This window comes from Elephas maximus, chromosome 6, assembly GCF_024166365.1.
Source record: "Elephas maximus indicus isolate mEleMax1 chromosome 6, mEleMax1 primary haplotype, whole genome shotgun sequence".
Lineage (NCBI taxonomy): Eukaryota > Metazoa > Chordata > Mammalia > Proboscidea > Elephantidae > Elephas > Elephas maximus.
Window position 1 is genome coordinate 29,324,267 of NC_064824.1, and position 25,604 is coordinate 29,349,870.

Below are 25,604 nucleotides of genomic sequence, written 5' to 3' on the forward strand. Positions count from 1 at the left end.
GTTTGTTTGTTTTAAATGTATTTTTGATGCTGTGGCAACTAATCAGATTGCTGTCTGGTTTTGAATACCATCTGGTATTCAGTATTAGATGGCTATCTGGTTTTATGTGTACTAATAAATACACGGTTTTGGAGTTGATTTTATTTACACATCACTCTTTTTTTTCTTACATAATTAAATCAATCAACTGGGCAAAAGATAATTTGCCATTACTCATTGTAAGCATTAACAAAGATGTTATTAAAATAGATCAACTTCATAAACTTTAGTGGTCTCATTTCAAGCCTGAAATAGGTTTTAACTTTTATCACCATAAATTTATCATATAAAAAGAAATAATTAAAAAATTCCCAAGGAAGGAGGGGTGTAGTTGTGTGTGTGTAGGGAGGGGTGTGGGAGAAAGAGAGAGACTGATTATATATTACGTTAACGAACTTAGTTGGTCACAAAAGTTTGGGCAAAACTGATCGGGAGGAATGAATGGGTTTTGTATCCCTTGAGGTATCCTTTGTAAATATAGTTTCTTTTACCTAACCTTTGAAAGGCTTTCCAGTGGCCATGAAGTCAAGATGATGTGCCCTGGTCAATACTGGAACTAGAGCTGTTTCTAGAGACATTCTTTTATGCAAAATTAAGGCACCGAATGAGATGCTTTCCTCAGTTGAAGGCTGTTCTACTTTGAAGCCAACTGAGAACGTTTCTGTGACTGCGAAGGCAGGAGTTCTAAACGAGCACTTAGCAATTATAAAACAATAGCAACAACAGCGAAAACTTAGTAAACCCCCCATGATGTCTAACTTTAAGCAGTACAAAGCGTGTGTTGAGTAGCTGCGTAAGGTATCTGCTGTGTGGGGGTGGCAACCCCATGTGTGTCCGAGAACTGTGCTGTATAGGGTTTTCAATGGCTGTGATCTTTCAGAAGTAGATCACCAGGCCTTTCTTCCAAGGATGGTTTTGAACCGCCAAGCTTTCAGTTATTAGTCCAGTGCTTAACTGTTTGCGCTACCCAAGTATTTACTATATCAGGCTTCAAAGCTGGAAGACATGTATCCAAATTGTGATTCTAATTTTAGCATTATGGCTCCAAAAACCCTTCTTTTGCCAGCAATTAGAAAGCAGGACCAGTTGTTTTGTGGCAGGGATTCCTGGTTCACAGGGATAAAACCGTGCCATCTGCACATACAATTCTCGGCTTTCTATTCTCAGGAGGGTGGAAAGTAATATCAAATCATTGAGTTCTGTATCCATTCTAAAAGGAGAGTTGTGCCATATCCTCCCTTATTCTCCACTGGAAATTAGCACCTGACCTGGTCCCTGTTTTTCTTCTCTTGTGGATGAGATAATACCAGTGCTTCTCAAACTTTAATGTGCAAACAGATAAACTGGAGATCTTGTTAAAAACACCCATTGTGATTCAGGTGGCCTGGGCTTGGGTCTGAGATTCTGCATTTCTGGTAACTTACCAGGTGATCTCGATGCTGCTGGTCCATGGACGAGACTTTGAGTAGCAAGTTAATAGAGGTGCGGGTTACTAGAAGCATTGGTAGAAGTTGAGGCCATTAGTTTAACTGCAGGTGATTTCTCATCTTAGGAGGTAAATGCCAAGGAGAGGTTAATAAAAGTCATAATAGTCTGGCATCATTCTCAACAAGTTCCTCTACAAGGCGGTGATGCTATAACAGGGCCTCTGGTGGACCAGCTGTTCCGGAAAGACTGGCTCCTGGGTAGAGCGAGCGTGGGCCTGAGAAGACCAGCTTGTAATCCTTTAAGAAGCTAGGATACCTTTACGAGAACTGTCTAGTAAACCTGCAGCAGACCTACATTTTGGGTCCCACTACGTAGGACCCATAGAGTTGATAAAAGGAACATTTTCCCAAGAATATCATAGTTCTCATGGCTGGCTGCATATTAAAATCACCTAGGGAGCTTTAAAAAAAAAAAATACCCCTGCTTGGGCCATACCTCAGATGAAGTAAATCAGAATTGGGGGTTGGCGGGGGGTGGTAAGGCCTGCATATCTATATATTGTGTGTAAGCCTGAATTTAAATTTTTAAATAGTTTTTTTTATGAGCAGCTTTAGATTTACAGAAAGACTGTTCAAGAAGTACAGAGTTCTCATATGTTGCCTCTCTCCCGTTCTGTTTCTCCTGTTAGAAACCTCTTATATTCGTGTTGTACATGCTAACATTGGTGAACCAGTATTGACACAGGGTTATTAACTTACGGTCATAGTTTACAGAGGGTTCACTCTTTGTAAGTGCATGTCATTTGTCCACCATTAAAACATCCTACAGCATAGTTTCACAGCCCTAATGTGTGTTACTTAAAAAAGCGCTCAGGGAAGATTAAGTGCATCCTGGGTGGAGAAGCCCTGGTTCAGGCGGTCTTTAACTCTGAGGGTATCCTGAGAGGCTCCATTTTAGTTTGAGCTAATTCATCATTTGTGCAATGTGAAGGCTTGTAACCAGGCCCCCTCTAGGCCAATCCAAGATTTTTGTAGTATTTTGGAGAGTTGACCTTGGTTTATAAACTGGGAGACAATTAAACCTATCAGCCAACATCTGCACACTGAGTTCTTCCCTGAGAAAATTCAGACCTGGAGTACCTATAACCGAGGGCCTGCCAAAGCTTGGGGCTCTGTGCTCCACGTGGATTTGTTTAGGCTGATTTTAGAAACAGGAGAAATTCATTATAAGGTTTAAATTTGATAGGCCTCTGAGTGGCCATTTCAGGTTGTGTATGTGTGTCTGTGTGTGTATATGCGTGTGTGCAATATTATGCCTTTCCTCACTTATCAGCTATTTTTTTTTTTAATAAACCTGATGGTCTTTATCAAATCAAGTGCTTGGCCGGCTGTCTCATTTCTGCAGACAGTGCAAGATGGTGCACCAAGGACACTCAGGGGCAGCCCTATACCCAGCTTCTTTTCCCTTCAGGTGGAGGATTGGGGTAATGGAGCTCTAGGATTCAGTGAGTGCTTATTGAATAATGAGCTTTATTGTGAAGGTATTGCCCTACTTTTATGAAATCATTTTTGTAGTCTTTGTGATTACTGTCTTCTTTATTGTTGTTGTTGGCTACCATGTAGTTGGCCCCTGACTCATGGCGACCCACGTGCAATGGACACTGCCTCGTACTGCACCATCCCTGTGATCGGTTATAGATTAGACCATTGTGATCCATAGGTTTTCACCGGCTGGCTTTTGGAAGTAGATCACCAGGCCTTTCTTCCTAGTACAGAAGCCCTGCTGGCATCTGTTCAGCATCAAAGCAACATACAAGCCTCCACTGACAGATGGGTGGTGGCTGTGCTTGAAGTGCATCAACCAGGAATCAAACCCAGGCCTCTTGCATGGAAGGTGAGAAGTCTACCACTGAACCACGAAAACAGCAAACCCGTAGCTGTCAAGTCGATTCCGACTCATAGCGACCCTTATAGGACAGAGTAGAACCGATCCATAGGGTTTCCAAGGAGTGGCTGGTGGATTCGAACTGCTGACCTTTTGGTTAGCAGCTGAGCTCTTAACCAGTGTGCCAGCAGGACTCCACTGAACCACCACTGCCCTCAGTACTGAGGCCATTTTGGGCCTGTTGGCCTTCACGGATGTTGTCTAGATGTAGTGAGTGGCCAGAAGTCTGTTTCTCAGCAACAAAGGCTCATACTTACCATGAAATTATTTTGAGGTTTTAGTTCCCTTTTCTTCTGAGTGGAAGTGAATCTTTTGAGAGTTGTGCTTCAGTGTTGAGTAGACTTACCTGACAAATTCACACCCCGTGGGATTTCTTCACAGACTGCTCCTCTTTTTTTCTTAGTCATCATCGACTGTCAGAATGCCTGTTGTGGCTTCCTTGGCTGGAAGCCAGATGGTAGTCCTTCTTCCTTAAGACTGTGCCATGAAGCATCATTCAGATTTGGCTTTCTCAAAGCCTCTTCCCTGTGCCTCTTTCTTTATAGGCTGGGATCTTTGTGAGCAAAGCCCCAATGTCAGATACGAGTTACTAATGGTGGCATGGCCAGACTAGAAATAAGCTGTTTGGCTGATGCCAAGACAGTTATGGCACTGAAGGATAGGAAGAAATGGAGACTTGTGTCAGTCAACTTGAGAGAGCATTGGGAAACAGGTGGCACAAATGATTGGTGCTTGACTGGTAACCGAAAGGTAGGCAGTTTGAATCTACCCAGAGGAACCATGGAAGAAAGGCCTGGAGATCTTCTTCCCTCAAGATCACAACCAAGAAAGCCCTGTGGAGCAGTTCTACTCAGTAACACATGGAGTCACCATGAGTAGGAATTGACTCAATGATATAGGACAAGAACATCTGTCTGTGGCCGTCACAGCTGTAACACGGAGCCCTGTGCCTGCTGGTCCTTTGGGCTGGTGACAGACTTCTGATTTGACCTTGGTTTGACCTTGGTTTGCTTCTCCTTTGCACTGCAATCTAGTCCTAATGCCTGACCTTCTTTGAGCTGCTTCCTACAGAATTGGAAAGGTCCTGCTGATTGGTTGAGGCAGTGGTTCTCAACTGGGGGCACTTTTATCATCCAGGGGATATTTGAGAATGTCTTTCGACATTGATCGTTACAGTTGTGGGGAGGGAGTGCTACCAGCACCTACTGCATGAGGCCAGGGATGCTGCTAAATACCCTACAACGCATAAGACAGTCCCCCACCACAAAGAATGACCCAGCCCAAAATGTCAATTGTGTCAAGGTTGAGAAACTTAGAATTAAAGGAATTTATTTCATTTTTCAGGGTGCCATGCCTTTTTTTGTTTGTTTGTTTGTTTTGGTTTAGTAAATGTTTTCTTTGCAGTTCTAAGGGTTGCTGTGGTTTCATTTGTTGTTGATGGAAAATTCTGTCAACTGTGAATAACCTGTGGGCCTGGTGAATGAAGCTCACAGAACATGTGAAAATCTTATCTGATCAAGCAGCAGCAGCTTCCTTCTCACTCCTATGTCCTCTTTCCTCTTTGTCCACCTGCCAGTGGTGCACACACCCAAGAATCTAAGAGAAAATCATTGCACGTTCATTTCTAACCGTTTCCGTTTCCTCTGTACTCTCTGGTGGAGAGGGCCGTGATGTAACATGGTCAGGTGGTGGTTGTAGGTGGGAGTCCGGGAAGAAAGGAATAGAGGGACAGGAAAGGGTACATATTCTGGAGACAGAGTCCTATTACAGTGTTAAAACATTTATTCTGCTATTGATGCCAGGTAAGGAGCCCTGGGCTACACTCAATGGACAGTGGGTGGGGTTGGAGGCTTCCCTTTCCCTTCCTACACCAAGAATGCAAATATAGCATAATAAATGAAACTACTGGCTGTCATTGTGGTTTATTTCTGAGGTAAAAGGGGCTGTGCTGTTTAAAACCCAGATGTTAAAAAAGCCTCCCGAAGTGTGCCAACGTTGTGCTGTTTCTGTCGATGTCTTTCAGGTAATAGCACAAAATAAGACTTGTTTAGCCAGTTCTAAGGGAACAGACTGTTTTCACTTAGATTGTGTTTTTCCTGTTTATAAAAAGAGAAAAAGGACTAGAGTTCATCAGAGGACAGAGGTCATGGATGTGAAAAAGAAGGGCCCCTGTTCATATCTGCTCTAGGCCAGCATCCCTGTTTTCTCCCAAGTGCACTCCCTACCTGGACTTGGAAGAAAGTTTGGTGATTATCTTAGCTGTCAAGGATTTGTGCTTAAGATTTGGAGTTGCTGCTGAGTGGGTTCTAAGATAGGGTGGTGCAGATGGCTAAGCACTTGGCTGTTAACCAAAAGGTTGGCAGTTCCAACCAACACAAAGACGCTTTGGAAGACAGGCCTGGTGATCTGCTCCTAAAAGGTCACAGCCTCGAAAACCTTGTAGAGCAGTTCTACTCTGCACACATGGGGTCGCTGTGAGTCAGAATCTGTGGCTGGTAGGCAGTAGGTAGCTGAGTGGCCTCTAAGATTGATTTCCAGTTGGTGGCACTGGGCCTGTATGTCTAGGCCGTTAGGGGAGAAACGATCTCAGAGCACCATCCCAGCAATTTGGACTTAGTTTGAAGTAAAAGCTACTTAGCTTGTCCCTTCCTTCTCAGCTTCTTTTAAAGACAACAGAAGACAGTTATATTTAGAGCAAGAATTCCCCCCAAATCCATCTGTTTTCCTTATACCAACAACTCCGTAGATGTGTGCTTTTCTTCCTATCATCTGTTGATCCTCCAAGCTTGTGAGGTTGGTAGGACATTGCATTAGATTCTCACAGCTTCTTAACATCATTTGACAGTGGGTTCTGGTTTGAGTTTCCTTTGGAGGTCTTTTCCATTCTGAGTTTCTGAAGGTGGCTGGTAGACTCAGCTTGGTTTGGTAGAGACCTGTGGCGTGTAGAAGACAGGACCTGGGCTTGAGTGGACGTGGGTACTGGTTCAGTTCTGAACCGAGCTGGAAAATGTAGTGGTGTCTGGGCCATGGTGCTGTCCTCTGTAAATTGAGGGTTTGCTCTTGTTTATTATTTTCCTAAGCAAAATCTTATGTAGTATCCCAGTCTCTGTAAAGGTATTTTATACATTTTAATTGATCATATTTCCTTTGAAAGCTGATCCTTAAGGCCCATGAGCAACTTTGCTGAGCGTAGACTTGGGAATTTGGTGAGAGGTTGTGCCATCATTTCAAGGTTGGCACTTAGTTTATTTCTGTGCCATGTTTTGGCTGCTGAATAGAGGAAGCCCAGATTCATCCTGACTAGAAATTGTAATGGCTAAACCAAAAAACAACCAAACCGATTGTCATCGAGTCAATTCTCACCCCACTTGTCACATAGTAGAATTGCTCCATAGGGTTTTCTTGGCTGTAATCGTTATGGAAGCACATCTCCAGAATTTCTTCTGTGGTGCCACTAGGTGGGTTCGAACTGCCAACCTTTATCATTATTATTGTCATTATCATTGTCCCAAAAGAAACTGCACATCTCTTAGCCTTCACCCTCAATCCCATTTCCCTCAGTCCTAGGTAACCACAAACCTCTTTTCTGTCTCTGTTTGTATATATTTGCCTACTCTGGACATGTCATGAATAATACAATATGTGGCCCTTTGTGATTAGTTTCTTTCACTCAACATTTTCAAGGTTCGCCCATGTTGTAGCATGTGTCAGTACCCCGTGTCTTTTTATTGCTGAATAATGTCCCATTGTACAGATTAATTACATTTTGTTTATCCACTCATCTGTTGATGGACGTTTGACTATTATGAATAACTTGGTTGTGGACTTTGAAATTTTTGTGTGGACATATGTTTTCATTTTTTGAGCATATCGATAGGTGTGGAATTATAACTATTATGTTTAACTAGTTGTTTGATGAACTGCCAGACAATTTTTGAGAGTGGCTGCAACATTTTACATTCCTACCAGCAGTGTATGAGGGTTCCAGTTTCTCCACATCCTTGCCAACACTTGTTATTATCTTTTTTAAAATTATAGCCATCCTAGTGGGTGTGAGAGGAGCCCTGGTGGTACAGTGGTTTAAGTGCTCTGCTGCTAACCTAAAAGTCAGCGGTTCTAACCCACCAGCCGTTCTGCAGGAGAAAGATGTGTCAGTCTGCTTCAGTAAAAATTACAGCCTTGGAAACCCTATGGGGCAGTTCGAACTTGTCCTATAGGCTCACTGGGAGTTGGAGTCGACAGCCACAGAGTGGGTGTGAAGTGATATCTCATTGTTTTGAATTGCATTTCTCTATTGGCTAATGAGAGTGAGCATCTTTTCATGCGCTTTTGTTTCTTACATTAAGAGAACTGACACATACCTTTACCAAAGATCTTTGGCCAGCTTTGGAAAGATGGAAACCAGATTTTCTTGTGTTGAGGAGTGAGTGGGAAGGAAGGAAGTGGATACTCCTTTACAGGAAGTACAGGGATAGAGGGGATTTGTGTTAGGGTGGTTAGTGACAGTGATGGACCCTAGCTCGCTGCAAACAGACTTCCTTCAAATTCATTCTGGAGGTGGATGGGTAAAGTCATACCCCCCTGAGCTGTTGTTATTCTGGTTGGCAACAAGATCTTCTGAGATACACCATATAGTCCTTTTCTTGCCCAAGAGCTCCACTTTGCTACAGAATCCAGCTGTTCTCATAGCAGGCAGAGTCTTAGCCTGATCCACAGCTTTTTATGCACTAAGTGCCTGAGGCCTCTCTGTTTAGTTGGGTGGCCATTATTTATGATCATTATTAAGTCCCTTTTTTAGCATCAAGACCCTCTGATGAGGCCTGTTGTCCTCTTTTGTTATCATTTGTTGTTGTTGTTAGTACTGTTGAGTCAATCTTAACTCATGGCAACCCAAGTATAACAGAATGAAACTTTGCCTTGTCCTGCGCCATCTTCATGATCACTGGTATGGGCAAGTCCATTGTTGTGAACATTGTCTCAGCCCTCCACCTTACCAAACATGATGTCCTACTCCAACGATTGGTCCTTCCTGATGACATGTCCAAAGTAAGCAAGTCAAAGTATTGGACAATATTCTGTGATCCATTGGGTTGTCATTGGCTTATTATTGGAAGTAGATCACCAGGCCTTTCTTTCTAGTCTCTCTTGGTCCAGAAACTCCACTGAAACCTGTTCATTATGGATGACCCAGCTGGTGTTTGAAATACTGGTGGCATTGCTTCCAGTATCATAGCAACACACAAGTCACCACAGTAGCCCTATCTTACCTTAGTAGGGATAATATATAATGGTTTTGAAAAATGTTTAAAGTTTTACCTTCTTAATAGGAATTGTAGAGGTGAATTCTAATTTAATTCTGTATTTACTATGTGTATGCTGATAAAGGAAACCCTAATGGCGTAGTGGTTAAGTGCTACTATGACTGCTAACCAAAAGGTTGGCAGTTCAGATCCATCAGGCGCTCCTTGGAAATTCTACTCCATCCTACAGGGTCGCTATGAGTCGGAATTGACTAGACGGTGGTGGGTATGCTGATAAAAATTTCTGTTATTTCAAATTGTAGATTACACCAAAGGAAGAGAACATTCCTGGCAGTTGTATAGTCCCCTAAAATCTGGGCCTTCAATAATCAGAACTGTGCTCTGAACTCCTTATAGCTAGGGATTTTGGCCTCAAATTTATATTAACGGGACCCAGGCTGAGTTTCTTGGCAGCTCTTTAGACCCTGGAATGCAACACCTGGGAATGTTCCCCAGGCAAATGCAGAGAACCACTCCACCTTCTAATGAAGCCCTTGGTCAGTTCCTGGCCTTGGCCTTTTCCTTGCTTCAACTCTGCAGCCTTCAGCAGCCTCTTCACTTGGGTTAATTGAGGAAGTGGAGCAGGACTTCCTGTCTGAAAGTTGACAGGTAGTTCGTGTCAGCCTTTGGGACTGTGTCCTAAAATAGTAAAAGAAAATCTTCAGAAGACTGTCTTTCTTGGTATAGCACCTCATTTACCTACCCTGGGAAAATCCCTTCAGCTCTGGGGTAAAATTGACTAATGAGTGTGGGTTCTCAAAAAAAGGAAGCTTGGTATGTTTGGTTAGGAGGCATAATGAAGGCAGCCACTTCTTGTGGAACTCGGGGAAGCACCAGTTCTAGGGGAGCAATAGTGGGGTGGCTTTCAAAGTGCCAGACGAATGAAGGAAGGAAAGAAGGCAGCCGTCAGGGAGCCAGCATTTCGACAGGCTGTGTGAAGAGTGGTCGTGTCTCAGATGACAAGTTCCCCTTGTCAACAGATACTTTGTTGTGTCATTGTGGTCAGCGTCTTTTCCTGAGCAGGTATGCGGGGGTCCCTTAAAGGAGCCCCACACAGAGACTTGTCAGCAAGCCAAGGTAGAGAAGTGTTTTAGGACTTCAGACTAGGAGGGGAGCAGTGGGAAAGAAAGGTGGTCTGAAGAGGTGGACGAAGTTGGGGCTTGGAGAATAGCATAATGGGTGCAGGGCCTGCTGGGTGGGAGGAGCAGCTTGAGTGAAGGCAGGAGATCCTGAAGAAGGTGCACAGGGTTCATGGTGGTGAACAGACAAATGGGTGAGGAGAGGTAGATGGGATGGGGGACCTCCTGTTGTAAAGTAGTACAGAAAGTAGTTGGAGCCAAATTGCATCAGCAGAGGTGGTATAGTGTCGTGCTGATATATGTGAACCTGGGGTCAGTCAGCCTGGTTCAGGGGCCTCAGACTTCAGTGAGCACCATAGCCACCTGGGGGGCTTTTAAACACAGGTTGCTGGGCTCATGCCCGGAGTTGCTGATTCAGTAAGTCTGGGTGGAGAACCAGGAGTGTGTATTTCTAACAGGCGTTGCTGTTGCTGTTGATTAAGGGACCACACTTTGAGAATCACTGGCCTGTAATTCAGGGGTTGTCAGACTTTTTCTATAAAAGGCCAACACACACACACACACACACACACACACACAAAACAAGAACAAGAGCAAAACCAAACCTACTGTCGTCGAGTTGATTCCAACTCATAGTGACCCTCTGTGACAGTATAACTGCCCCATAGGGTTTCCAAGGCTGTAAATCTTTTTTTTTTTTTAATTGTACAGTTCCATTTATATGACATATCCAGAATAGGTAAATTCATAGAGACAGAAAGTAGAGTCAGTGGTTGCCAGGGGCTAGAGGAAAGAAGAATGGGGAGTGCCTGCTTCCCAGGCACAGGGTCTGTTTTGGGGATGATAAAATAGGTTTTCAAGTAGATAGAAATGATGGCTACACAACGCTGAGAATGTACGAAATTCCACTGAATTGTACACTTAAAATGATTAATTTTATGTTTTGTAAATTTCACCTCAATCTAAAAAACGTTTAAAAATTATTCTTAATAGTTCTTGATCATATAGAAGGGTGTTTTCAGAATGACCTTATTGGGTCTGAACCTTCAAGGACTCACATGAGACAAAAGGGCTAGGATAAAAGTACCAGAAGTTTGCTTCTTAGGGCCCTAAGAGTAGTCAGTATATTCCTTTGGAACAGATGCTCTTTGTTCTCAAGGAAAGAGTGCATTTTGGTGAGCCCACTTGGTTCTGCAGATATATGTCAAGTATTTATGCCTTGTCCTTTGGCATAGCTCTGAATCGTGGTGAAATAAATTAGATGCAAATACTTTGTCTCTGAATGTTAAATGCTCTGTTGAGTAATTTAAAAGATGTTTTATGATGTAGTCATCCTCAAAGAATACTCCCAGTGGTCCTTGCTTGCTGGTATTTATACTGCCGTGTGGTCTCCTCCCACATTGAATCTTGGCTGGCCTGTGTAACCAATAGAATACTGTAGAAGTTACAGAGTATGGCTTCTGAGGCTAGTTCATAAAAGACATCATGATTTCTGCCTCACTCTCGCGTGAATCACTCACCGTGTTGGAAGCTGGGCACCATGTTGTAAGGACGCTCAAGCAGACCTAAGGAGAAGTTCACAAGGCGAGCAACATCTTGCCAGCCATGGGAGCAAGTCATTTGGAAGAAGGTCCCACCCCTAGCTGACATCTCTTTTTTTAAGTTTTATTGTGCTTTAAAAGGAAAAACAAAACAAAAACAGCCACTGCGATCCAGTCAGTTCTGACTCATAGCTACCCTGTAGGACAGAGTAGAACTGATCCATAGGGTTTCCAAGGCCCTAGTGGCACAGTGGTTAAGAGCTCAGCTGCTAACCAAAAGGTTGGCAGTTCATATCTACTGACCGCTTCATGTAAACCCTATGGGGCAGTTCTACTCTGTCTTACAGGGTTGCTATGAATCGTAATCAACTTAACGGCAACAGGTTTAATCCTTACAGAAGCAAACTGCCACAGCTTTCTCCCTCGGAGTAGCTGGTAGGTTTGAACCACTGACTTTTCAGTTAGCAGCTTTACCCACTGTGCCACTGGGGCTCATTTAATGTGCTTTAGGTGAAAGTTTATAGCGCTAATTAGTTTCTCATTGGAAAATTTATACACAAATTGTTTTGTGACATTGGTTGCAATCCCCACAAGGGTCAGCATTCTTCCCCTGTCTACCCAGGTTCCCAAAAGCCTTTGCTTGGAGCTGACACCCTGAATTTGGACTTGGAAACTACTAGACTGTGAGAGAATAAATTTCTCTTTGCTAAAGCCATCACCTTCTGGTATTTCTGTTATAGCAGTACTAGATAACTAAGACAATATCCTTTGCCCATTTTTTAATTAGATTATTTGTCTTTTTGCTGTTGAGATGAAGTATTTTATAGGTTTTAGAGATTAGATCCTTGTTGGATATATCATTGCCCCAAATTTTTTCCCAGTCTGTAGATTCTCCTTTTACCCTTGTGATGAAGTGTGTTGATGAGCATAGGTGTTTAATTTTTAGGCGCTCCCAGTTACATAGCTTATCTTCTGGTGTTTGTGCATTTTTAGTTATGGTTCATATTGTATTTATGCCATGCATTAGGGCCCCTAGCATTGTCCCTATTTTTTCTTCCATGATCTTTATCATTTTAGGTTTTGTACTTAGGTGTTTGATCCATTTTGAGGTGGTTTTTCTGGATAGTGTGAGGTATAGGTCCTGTTTCATTTTTTTGTAGATGGGCATCCAGTTATGCCAGCACCATTTGTTAAGACTGCCTCTCCCCTATTTAATGGACTTTGGTCCTGTGTCAAAGATCAGCTGACCATAGGTGGATGGATTAATGTCTGGGTTCTCGATTCTGTTCCATTGGACTTATGTGTCTGTCGTTGTAGCACTACCAGGCTGTTTTGACTACCATGGCTGTATAGTAGGTTCTGAGATCAGATTGTGTGAGGCCTCCTACATGATTCTTTTTCTTTAATAATATTTTGCTTATCTGGGGCCCCTTTCCTTTCCATATAAAATTGGTAATCAGTTTTTCCATCTTGTTAAAGAATGCAGTTGGTATCTGGATCAGGATTGCATTATATCTCTAGATCGCTTTAGGTAAAATTGATATTTTCACAATGTTGAGTCTTCCTATCTATCTATGATCATGGTATATTTTTCCATTTATATATGTCTCTCTTGGTTTCTTGCAATAATGATTTGTAGTTTTTTTTGTATAGATCTTTTAAGTCCCTGGTTAGATTTATTCCCAAGTATTTTATCTTTTTAGGGGCTGTTATAAATAGCATTGTTTTTCTGATTTCCTTTTAGTTGTTCTCTTTATTGGTGTATAGCAATCCAACTGATTTTTGTATATCTTGCATCCTGCTACTCTGCTGAACCTATTAGTTTCAGTAGTTTTCTTGTGGAATCTTTGGGGTTCTCTGTGTATAGTATCATATCATCTTTAAGTAGGGATACTTTTTACTTCTTCCTTTCTGTTTAGATGCCCTTTATTTCTTTTTCTTTCCTTATTGCTTTAGATAGCACTTCCAGTGCACTGTTAAATAGAAACAATGATAACAGGCATCCTGTCTTTTTCCCATTCTCAGTGGCCGAGGCTGTAAGTCTTTATGGAAGCAGACTGCCATATCTTTCTCCTGCAGAGTGGCTGGTGGATTCGAACTGCCAACCTTTTGATTATAAACTGAGTGCTTAAACACTGCACCACTAGGGTTCCTTCATATAAAGGGCCAGATAATAAATACTTTAGGCTTTGTGGACCATAAAACATATGTCGCATATTTTGTTGCTTTTCACAATGTTTTAAACGTGAATGAATCATTTTGGTCATATATAAACAGGCTGATGGGGGTGGGGTGGTGAGCAGAAGGACAATGTGGTTTAATGAACTACTGGGCTCTCCCTCCTTTGCCCCATAACAGCTGGCCTACCTTTGCCAAGGTACTCACTCTGCCTTTGTGTTCTCATCTGTCAACTGGGCATAATAGTAATAGTTCTTACCATATAGGGCTCTTAGGAGGATTCAGTGAGCTAAGGCAAAACGCACTTAGAACAATACTTGCAACATTTTGTCGTTAGCTGCTGTCAAGTTGGCCCCTGACTCATGGCAAGCCGGTGCGCAATGGAACAAAATGCTACCCATACCTGTGCCATCCCCATGATTGCTTGAGGATCAGGCTCTTGTGATCCATAGGGTTTTCATTGGCTGATTTTCAGTAGATTGCCAGGCCATTCTTCCTAGTTCTTCTTAGTCTGGAAGCTCTACTGAAACCTATTCAGCATCATAGCAGTAAGCAAGCCTCCACTGACAGACGCATGAGGTGCAGAGGTCCAAAATCACACCCAGGTCTCCTGCGTGGAGGGTGAGAGAGAGTCCTACCACTGAACTACCACTGCCCTTGTCTGGAACATAGGTGATATTTATCATTTACTGTTTATTATTAGTAGTAGTACTACCAGCTACTCATTACTGTGCTGATGGGTGAGGGGCAAACAGTGAGTGAGACAGACAATTAGGGTTCCACTGCACAGAAGACTCTGAAAGCTGATTGCTCAGGATGTACTGGCACTTCCTCCTAGGCTGCTGGGGAGAAAGAGTTCTTTGAACTGGAATGTGTGCACACACTGAAATATGTCTGGGTTAGTCCCCCGTAGGAGGTCATTGCTCAGCCGTTCCTCTGCCCTACTTAGAAGATGATACCACTTATGAAGTGGCTTGTCCTTGGGCACAGGGCTCTCCTGAAGGGGTGGCTATCTTGCTGTTTCTGTAGTCCATTTGCAACCTATGCTGGGGCCCCACTTGTTGGGAAGCCACGATTTAGGACCTTGTCCAAATCTGTGCCGGTATCAGAGAGGGTCTGGTCACCTTTGTTTTGGCACTGTACCATCTAAGTTCTCATTTTGCCCAGGGTGAGAGTGCAAGTGAGAACTTCAAAGAAGCTGACTGCCACCTGCATCGCATTTCCTGTGTTGCAGTGAGCAAGTGAGCAGGAAAGTGCATCTTTAACCTGCCGATAGAACCGAAAGACAGCTGACTGGGTTGTTGTTAGTTTCCTCAAATTGGGTCTGACTCAGGGCAACCTTACGTATAACAGAGTGAAGTGTTGCCTGGTCCTGCGCTACCTTCATGATGGTTGGTATGTTTGAGTCTTTTGTTGTGGCTGTTGTGCCAATCCATCTCACAGAGGGTTTCCCTCATTTTCACTAACCCTCTACTTTACCAGCCATGATTTCTTTTTCTAACAATTGGTCTTCCCTGAGAACATGTCCAAAGTAAGCGAGCCAAAGTCTTACTGTCCTCGCTGAGTGCCTTTGGCATATCTCTCCAGTGGTACACAGGCCACCTGCAGCCCTGAGAGATTCAGCTCCTCTCTGATCACTGATAATGAAAGCCCTGCCATGCCTAAATAACACGAGGGCTCTTACCCCCTTCCTGGGCTAATGACCCCTGAGAGAGCATCACTTTCCTGCTCCCCTCTCCAGGTGCGCACACGTGTTCTCGCCAGAAGCACAGAATGACTTTGCAAGCTCAAGTTACAGATACACAAAGTACATGACGGTGATCCAACTCTACCCCTTGCTTGGGTTTTTGCTGACATTCAGTAAAAACTCTTCTATCTACCTTGCAAAATGAGCTTCCTGTTTTGAACTTGGTCCAGACTGGAACAGCCCTGTTACACCTGTTCACACACTCAGACATGCGTTTCCCTGCCGTATTTGCACAGCTTCTTGCTGCCTAGCCAGATTTCCCCTCTCAGCTTACAGATCCTGCATCATACCATAAAATACTGAATAAGCAAATTAAAAAAATAAAAGGGATGGGGAGGTTGGAGCTCTTCGAGTGAAAGCATGGCTTTCTGGTTTATTGCACTGTGGTTTTGTTTTTTTTTTTCTCATGACCACGTTGCTAATTTTCCTCCTCCTTCACAGCAGAATGGAACTGAGAAAAGGGCATCGGCTGACTCAGGAGCCCGAGTGAGACTGATGGACTCGCCTGCACCATGAGTTTGTGTCTTCCTTCCACGCTTTGAGAGACGAGGGCCGGTGAAGTTGCCCTAGAGCAATGGCTCTCTTTACTCCGTGGAAGTTGTCATCTCAGAAGCTGGGGTTTTTCCTGGTGACTTTTGGCTTCATTTGGGGTATGATGCTCCTGCATTTTACCATCCAGCAGCGAACTCAGCCTGAAAGCAGCTCCATGCTGTGCGAGCAGATCCTGGACCTCAGCAAAAGGTACATCAAGACGCTGGCAGATGAAAACAGGAACGTGGTGGATGGACCATATGCTGGTGTCATGACAGCTTACGGTAAGCACTGTACCACGGGCCTCTCTCAGTGGAGGCATGGCTTTACCTTGACAGGACCCCAGAGGCTCCCAGGACTTGCTCTTACCATGAATCAGGTGTCCTTGTGGGTGTTCCTTCATGAATTAAACACAGAGGTACATTTCTAGAAAGTTAATACAATACCCTGTTGGTGCTACTGAGCTCTTGCGCACACAGATAACTTACCCCAAGAGCAATGGGTCAGTTGCTTAGCAATAGGGAGTGCCCCGTTGGTTGTATTTAATTTGCAGCTAGCTCCTCCTCCATTATCACATATATTTCTGGACTGTGTAGTCTCGTCTGGGAGTGTGTTCAGGGAATGCAGAAAAGTATTCTCATTATCTTTCTCTAAACAAAACTTAATTAGGCCTGGTGAGGGTGAGGCAGGGAGGGATAAAGAGGAATGTTCTGTGAATTCCCATGAACTCCGAGCCAGAAGTGTGCCTCCTCCAGCCAGGTGCTTAGGACTTGAGGGCATCCATACTGGCCAGTGGCTTTGACCTTTGGGTTCTTCAGATTTTATTACTTTTTCTTCTTGCCTGTATCTCTGATTTCCCTCACTCTGAAAGAAATCTTTCTGTACTTATTTTTTTTTGATTAAAAAAAAAACCCATTGCCGTCGAGTCGATTCCGACTCATAGTGACCCTACAGAACAGAGTAGAACTGCCCCATAGAGTTTCCAAAGAGCACCTGGTGGATTCGAACTGCTGACCTTTTTGGTTAGTAGCCATAGCTCTTAACCACCATGCCACCAGGGTTTCCACTTTTCTGATAGGTGTCTCAAACCCTTTTTTGAAATGAGGTAGGATTAAAAAAAAAAAAAATACATGTATAGACTATAATGTATTTTTTTTTTCTTTTGGCAAAAGAATCTTTGAACTTAATATAGAAAATTTTGGAAAGTGTACACCAACCCCCCCCCACCAAAAAAAGGGCAAAATTACGTGGAAACCTACCACTTCAAGAATAACCACAATTAACATTTCAGTTCATATCTTTCTGATATTTTATTTACATACATGGAAAAACATATACATAAATGCTTACAGAACAAAAGTTACAAATGAGATTTGGATTATACCGGGTTTTGCTAAACCTAGCGTCCCAGCTCTCCTGAAGTCACTGATTTTCCAGAGGAACTTGATCTGTGGAAGATGAGCTGTTGTTACTATTCAGTGGCAGATCTAGACTTCAGTGGTGTCAGTGTTTGGAATGTGTAAAATAAAAGGAATACAAGAATGGGGTTGGCAAACATTTCAAGGGACAGAGTAGCAGGGGCAGAGGTCTGGGGACCATGGTTTCAGGGGACATCTAAGTCAACTGGCATAACAAAGTTTATTTAGGAAATGTTCTGCATCCCATTTTGGTGTGAGCGGTGTCTGGGGTCTTAAACGCTAGCAAGTGGCCATCTAAGGTGCATCAGTTGGTCCCAACCCACCTGGAGCAAAGGAGAATGAAGAATGCCAAAGACACAAGGAAAGTATGAGCCCAAGGAACAGAAAGGGCCACATAAACTGGAGACTCCATCAGCCTGAGACTGGAAGAACTAGATGGAGCCTGGCCACCACCAGTGACCACCCTGACAGGGAACGCAACAGAGAGTCTTTGACGGAGCAGAGAAAAGTAGGGTGCAGAGCTCAAATTCTAGTAAGAAGACTAGACTTAATGGTCTGACTGTGACTGAGGGTACCCCATAAGACAGGCCCCCCGGACTCTCTGTTAGCCCAAAACTTAAACCATTCCCAAATCCAGCTCTTCAGACAAAGATGAGACTGGATTATAAGACATGAAATGATACTTGCGAAGAGTATGCTTCTTTGCTCAAGTAGATTCATGAGACTAAACGGACAGCTCCTGTCCAGAGGTGAGATGGGAAGGTAGAGAGGGACAGGAGCTGGTTGAATGGACACGTTAAATACAGCGTGGAAAGGAGGAATGTGCTGTCACATTGTAGGGAGAGCAACTAGGGTCACATAACAATGTGTGTATAAATTTTTATATGAGAAACTAACTTGAAATGTAAACTTTCACTTAAAACACAATAAAAAAAAAGAATGGGGTTGAGTCAGGTGAGGAAAGGTTGGCGTTACACTTTGTGCCCCAATCAAGGAAGGTTCTTGATGTATGTAGAGTTCAAATGATGATTACTGAAAATGCAGCAGTAGAGTGAAGCTTGAGTTCAAACACATGAAACATACTCTATAATGCATATATTTTGTGTTTTTTAAAAAGTTCATGGGACTTGGTTACTTTTTTATTTCACATAAAGAATTTTATTTCAATTTTTTTTCCTCAGAAGAAAATGAGTACTTTTAAGGAACAGTGGGGAAATCCTTTCTGAGTGCTTATTATTTGCATTATCTCACTATTTAAGATCTTGGACTCTCTGTAGGCAGTGGCTTTTAAAGTGTCTGAGTAAAATATCACGGCAACGGTTGTAAGGATGGCACAGGACCAGGCACTGTTTTGTTCTGTTGTTCATCGCGTCTCTGGCTATGAGTTGGAACCGACTTGACGACATCTAACAACAATAAGTAAGATATCACTCTGTTTGATGTGATGGAATGAAAAAATGAGACTCCATTTTGAGAGCCCATATTGAAAAACAACTAAGTGGTTTTTCTGAGGATGCATTTTAAATTAGATCTCCTCTAACATCTTCAGAGTAGAGCGGCTACACCACCAGGAAGAAAACAAAAAGCAAATTGCCATCCTTGTTATTACCAGTGTGTATAATGTAACAAATCAAATGCTGTTTTAAAGTTTCTACTTTCAGATAAGCATTTGGCGGAGGTGGGGCGGGGTAAAGGGACTAATTCAGTAGTAATTTCCTGATTCTGCTTATCTCAGTCAATCAAGTATGTTCTATGAGAAGGAAGAAGTTATGGTAAATTTACGGTACATTTATAGACTTTCTCTAGTTATCTTGCCTGTTTTTATTATGTACTGCAAAAAATTTCATAGAGCAGGCTGCTCTCCACATTCTAAAGAGCAGTGATCTGGTCTTAGGTTTTCAATTTCAGATATTAAAAAAAAGTTACTGGAAGCTCCCAGAGTAGCCTGTTAGAATTTCCAACACCTTGTATGCTTAGAATCAGGACTTTGGAGCTCAGAGAAACCATAAAAATGATTTATTTCATCTTCTTCCCTTTGCAGATAAACCTTGGCCTAGTAATTCCTCTTTTTCTAAAAACTAACAAAAAGGCTCCATTAGCAATCCTGACGCACGAGGCTATATTTCTCACCCCTAAGATCAACTTGACATGTCAATCAAAGTGGTCCTTGGAGCGAGTTTCTGGAATTCTAGCGGACTGTGCCTATGTGCTTGAGATATTTGGGATCATTGTGTGGTGATATCCCAGTAAGTCAGGGCTTCCAGTCTCAGCACAATTGACATTTTGGGCTCGATTGTTCTTTGTTATGGAAACTGTCTTGTTCATTTTAGGATGTTGAGCTACTCAGTAGATGTTAGTAGCACCCCTTACCCAGTTGTGGTAATCAAGAATGTCTCAAAACATTGCCAAATGTCAAAATTGCCCCCACACCCCTACCTTTGAGAACCACTGCCCTGAGAGTAGAAATAGAGAACACAATCTAACACCATCCTCTTGTGGAAGTTACAATTTGATAGCCTTCCCCTGATTCCCTGTTTTGGGCAACAACACCTTGGATTGAGCCAAGAGGGTTGAGCCAAGGGTTGGTGTCATCCAGGTGCAGCCCTGGAAAGATGGAGAGCCATTCTGATGATGTGTGCTTCCCCTGGAATTGTCAGTCTCAGTTGTAGGCGCATTAGCTGGCAAAGATGCAGAGACTAGAGGATGTTCAGCAGTTTTGCTGGGCTGACCCAGTAGAGAAAAGGATGCAGGGGCCATCAGTTTGCAGTCTCTTTTTCTGCCCAAAAGCAGCCCATGTGCAATGTACTGCCTAGATGTCTGTGCTGGAAGAGTGGAGAGCTGCTCCTGTGGCTGGGGTTTGTGTCTGGTTTGAATGAACCTGACTAACATGCAAAGAACATATTTTCTTTTCTCCTGTCATACTGGTGTAATCAGAGGCTCTCAGGATCTTCCATAGGTGTGGCAGGTGTTTGAAGAATTATAGTAGCTGAGTTTAGATTATTACTAATTTATTAGAGTCCTTGGTTTGCGATCCTAGAGCAGAATACAGCAAACCGTGGAGTGTGGGTCATATTTGGCCCTCTGGCTGTTTTTGTAAATGAAGTTTTATTGGGACACAGCTATGCCCATTTGTCTGTATATTATCTGTGGCTGCTTTCATGCTACAACGGCAGAGTTGAGTAGTTGCAACAGAGACCAGAAAACTTGAAATATTTACTGTTTGACCCTTTACTAAAAATGTTTTCTGGCCCTTGATCAGTCTTTCTACCTCTGAGATACTTGGTAAACCAAATCTCTTTTATCCTTTTCTTTGGGTTAGTCAAGATATCTTCTTTATAAGGAGTGTTTCTCTATCTTCTGGAAATGCTTCTTTTGAGTAGCAGTTAGGAGTTACAATGGTTAGGAGCTTGGCTTTTGGAGCCAGCTGGTTTGGCTTTGCTACATACTGGCTGTGCTGCCTGGGCCCCAGAGGCACAAACTACTTTTAAAACAGGGCAATGGTACCTGTTTTATAAGGTGACTGTTAAGCTTGAATGAGATGCTGCATGCCAGGTACCTTCATACTGTTGATATGTGACTAGTGTTCAAGTAGTAATAGAAGAACTTTCAAACAGTACCTGACACCCTGTTGCCCCAGCCCACTACCTCCCCCCCACTATCCTTATTGTGATGATTTAAAAGATGCTTCTGAATCATTTTGGGACTTGGTAATTCAAACACGATACCTGGAGCATCTTCCATACAGCCTATGTAGGACAATCGGAGCATTCATTCTTGGGGTGTGGCAGGGTTTCTGTGTGTTTCTCTGTCACGCCTAAGAGTAGTAGGTTGGCACTGGCCTCCTGCCGCCTGTGGAGCAGGGGCTCTCAGCAGCTTAGCTTCATCTGTGGCTCCCAGACCAGCCTGGCGGGCCCTGCCTGTCAGTGATGTCACAGGATTGTGTCAGTGAGTGGTGCCACTCACCCCAGTCAATGCTCTTCTTGTTTCTGAGGTGAATCGATTTCTGTCTCCAATGGCGTGACCCAAATTCTGATCCCTAGTGAACACCTCTTATCTAACAGAACTGTAGGGCCCACTTGTAGTTCTTTAATTAACGGGAATGGAAACATGAGGCAGGTGAAACTCTGCCCTTGTGATTCACACTTTGCCAATCCTGAGTGTCTCACCTGCTTGCTTCTCTCGGCCCTGGGAGCTGTGCCTGGGAGCAGTCACCAGCCTGGGCTGTGGCAGCTGCCACCCCCAGATTCCACATTCCCACCAGCAATGGATAAGGGTTCCAATTTCCCCATATCCCCACCAACATTTGTTGTTTTCTGCTTTTTTAATCTTAGCCATGCTAGTGGTAGTGGAATGGTATCTCCCTGTGGTTTTGATTTGTATCTGTCTGATGGCTAATGATGCTGACCATCTTTTCATGTGTTTAGTGGACATTTGAGTGTCCTCTTTGGTTAAATGTCTGTTCGCGTCCTTTGCCCATTTTATGATTGGGTTATTTGTCTTTTTGTTGTTAAGTTGTCGAAGTTATATATATATATATATATGTGTAGGTATAGGTATGTGTGTCTATACATATATATATGTTATTAGATTCTTGTGCAAAGACCTGAAGTTGGAAAACCAAAAGGGAAGAACATGCTTGGCATTTCTCAAGGTGAAAGAACTGAAGAAAGAATTCAGATCTCAAGTTGCAATATTGAAGGATTCTATTTATGGGCAAAATATTGAACAGAAGATGGGAGGAATACACAGAGTCACTGTAACCAAAAAATTGGTCAACGTTCATCCATTTCAGGAAGTAGCATATGATTAAGAACCCATGGTACTGATAGAAGAAGTCCAAGCTGCACTGAAGGAATTGGTGAAAGAACAAGGCTCCAGGAATTGAAGGAATACCAATCAAGATGTTTCAACAAACAGATGCAGTGCTGGAGATGCTCACTTGTCTATGCCAAGAGATTTGAAAGAAAGCTACCTGGCCAACCGACTGAAAGAGATCCATATTTGTGCTCATTCTAAAGAAAAGTGATCAAACAGAATGCAGACATTATCAGACATTATCGTTACTATCACATACAAGTAAAATTTTGCTGAAGATCATTCAAAAACGGTTGCAGCAGCACATTGACAGGGAACTTCGAGAAATTCAAGCTGAATTCAGAAGAAGATATGGAAAGAGGGATATCATTGCTGATGTCAGGTGGATCTTGGCTGAGAATACCAGAAAGATGTTTACTATGTTTTATTGACTATGCAAAGGCATTCCACTGTGTGGATCATAACCAGTTATGGATAATATTGAGAAGAGTGGGCGTTTCCTAGCACTCAGTTGTGCTTGTGCAAAACCTGTACAGAGACCAAGAGGCAGTTGTTCGACCAGAAGAGGATACTGAGTGTTTTAAAATCAGGAAAGTTCGTCAGGGTTGTATCCTTTCACCATAGTTCTTTAATCTCTATGCTGAGCAAATAATCCAAGAAGCCAGACTATATATGAAGAAGAACGTGACATTAGGATCGGAGGAAGACTCATTAACAACCTGCTGCATATGCAGATGACACAGCCTTGCTTGTTGAAAGCAAAAAAGAGATTTGAAATACTTACTGATGAAGATCAAAGACTGCAGCCTTCAGTGTGGATTACATGTGAACATAAAGGAAACCAAAATCCTTACAACTGGACCATTAAGCAACATCCTGATAAATGAAGAAAAGATTGAAGTCGTCAAGGATTTCATTTTACTTCTATCCACCATCAACACCCATAGAAGCAGCAGGCAAGATACCAAACAACGTATTGCACTGGGCAAATCTGCTGCCATAAGACCTCTGCAAAGTGTTAAAAAGCAAAGATGTCACTTTGAGGAATAAGGTGGCCCTGACCCAGGCCATGGTATTTTCAGTCGCCTCTTATACATTTGAAAGCTGGACAGTGAATAAGGAAAGTAGAATTGATTCCTTTGAATTAATGGTGTTGATGAAGAATGTTGAATGTACTTTTGGGTTGCCAGAAGAACAAACTAATCTGTCTTGGAAGAAGTACAGCCAGAATGTTCCTTAGAAGTGAGGATGGCAAGCCTTAATCTCATGTATTTTGGACGTCTTATCAGGAGGGACCAGTCCCTGGAGAAGGTTATTGTGCTTGCTAAAGTGGAAGGTCAGGGAAAAAGAGGACGATTCTCAATGAGATGGATTGACACAGTGGCTGCAAGAATGGCTCAAACATAGCAACTATTGTGAGGATGGTGCAGGACCAGGAAGTGCTTTGTTCTGTTATACATAGGGTTCTTATGAATTGGCACTGCCTTGACAGCACCTAACAGCAACAGATTCTTGTCAGACAGATGGTTTCCGAAGATATTCTCCCCAGTCAGTAGCTTGTCTTTTGACTTTTTTGCAAAAGTCTTTTGATGAACAAAAATTTTTAGTTTTTATGAGGTCCCATTTATTTTGTGTTTTGCTGTTTGGAGAGCTGGGACTTTTGTGGGGTGCTGTGGAAAACTGCCATTGCTGAAGCAGGAATTCCCTGCCCTTGAGTGAAATATACTCATCTTGGTCTGAGAGTGAAACTGGTAGGGAAAAACATAGTTGGACTGTTTGATGTGTCTAACGAGGTTGTGATTACTCTATGGTGATGTGGCTAGTGTGATTAAAATGAATGGTTTTCTGCTTTAAAAAGTTCTGTGCCTAAAAATGGGCATCCCTGGGGCCTGGGGTGTTTCCAGTGTTCCTGTGTTGGAGGTACAGCCCAGCCTGGTCTCCACATCAGAGCCGGTCGAGCTTGCAGGCACACAGCCTGGCCAGAGACAGGAAGCTCTGAGGAGGAACTCGGGAGTCTTTTAGATGAGAGGACGAAAATCAGAAAATCAGAGTGGGTTTTCAGGAGGAATTGGGGCTTATTTTTATATTTCCCTTACCATCAAGACCAGTCCTTTAACGCCACACCACTGCCTCAGGCACTAATAGAGCCATCCTAGTTGAGGGAAAGGAATGCCTATGTGAGGGTCTCTGTGGCAGGCTTAGAATGTTCCAGCCCCTGAAGTAGGGTTCCTTGCCTTGCCTGGTGGCCGCAGCTCCCGCGAAGCCTCTGCCCCCTCTTCTTGGCTGCTCCTTTTCTGTCAGAGTTGCTTGTGCAGACCTTGTGCCACTGTGGCCACTCTAAGGAGCTGTCGCACTTTTCACGTCTGCCCCGCACCACAGCTGTCTTCCAGAGAGAGGCTCTCGGTGGTGGCCCAGCATTTTTCTATCTCTGAGCCTCTGCATTTGTTGTGCCCTCTACCTCCAGATAGAACGGGACTCACTTCCTTTTGTTACCTCTGTCACCCTTTTAGATGTCACTCTTTCACAGAAGCCTGCCCAGCCTCCTTAACTGAAGTAAGGCTAGACACCACTGTGTTCTCATTCTTTGTAGCGCTTAAGCTACCTAACATTCCCTATTTATTGTATTTGTTTACCATCTCTCTCCCCCACTTAGAAGTGGGGGAGAGAGATGATAAACTGTTTTGTTCCACACTGTACCTCAGGGTATAGCATGTTACCTGGTACATAGTTGGTGTTAGAGACATGAAGAATAGCAGCAGCTCCCCCTGCAGGGAGCTGTGATTGTGTGATACAACTGCCAGTTACTGTCAAGTTGGCTCTGACTCATGGCGACTGCATGTACCTCAGGGAGGAGAGAGCTGTGCTCCGTGGGTTTTTAATGTCCAGTTTTTCAGAAGTAGATCATGAGACCTTTCTTCTGAGGTGCCTCTGGGTGGACTTGAAACCTCCAACCTTTGGGTAGGAGCTAAGCAGAATAATGTTTTTAATGAGTCTGGAAACGAGATGCAGAAAGCCTCCAAGTAACTGTTATGTATGATCCTGACAGGGGAACCCATGTTTATTCTGGAAGGCAGCTGAGAGAGTGTTTATATGTGGACTATGGAGGGGCTATGCTGTGTACTAGATGTGTTACCTTGGGCAAGTCACTGATCTTCATTAACCCTGCTTCATCTTTTATAATATGAAGGATACGATATCATTTACCTCATAGAGTTATTGTAAGGATTACATGGGGCCAGGTCCCTGAAATACTTAGCTTGGTAAAGTGCACCCATTACTATTAGTTATTACTAACCTGGCCTGTATGTACCTGCATCTGTTACCAACTAACCAGAACTGTCCATGGAGACCTGTAGTTTATTTGTGTGAACACAGGACTTCAGGAAGTTGTCAAGGATTTCATTTTACTTGGACCCACAATCAACACCCATAGAAGCAGCAGTCAAGAAATCAAAGACATATTGCATTGGGCAATTCTTTTGCAAAAGACCTCTTTAAAGTGTTAAAAAGCAAAATTGTCACTTTGAGGACTAAGGAATGCCTGACCCAGGCCACGGTATTTTCAATTGCCTCATATGCATGTG

General features: G+C 43.1%; 1 protein-coding gene across 5 annotated transcripts in view; it reads left to right on the plus strand.

The window, feature by feature from the left end:
• Window positions 1-25,604, plus strand: part of MGAT5 (alpha-1,6-mannosylglycoprotein 6-beta-N-acetylglucosaminyltransferase) — a 425,977-nt gene that overhangs the window by 156,664 nt on the left and 243,709 nt on the right. For 4 of the 5 annotated variants that reach the window (XM_049889210.1, XM_049889212.1, XM_049889211.1 and 1 more), the window contains one exon: window positions 15,698-16,071. In XM_049889210.1, the coding sequence (XP_049745167.1) occupies window positions 15,831-16,071 (241 nt within the window). In that variant the 5' untranslated portion in view covers window positions 15,698-15,830. The remainder of the gene's footprint in view (window positions 1-15,697; window positions 16,072-25,604) is intronic. The other variant, XM_049889214.1, reaches the window with a different exon arrangement.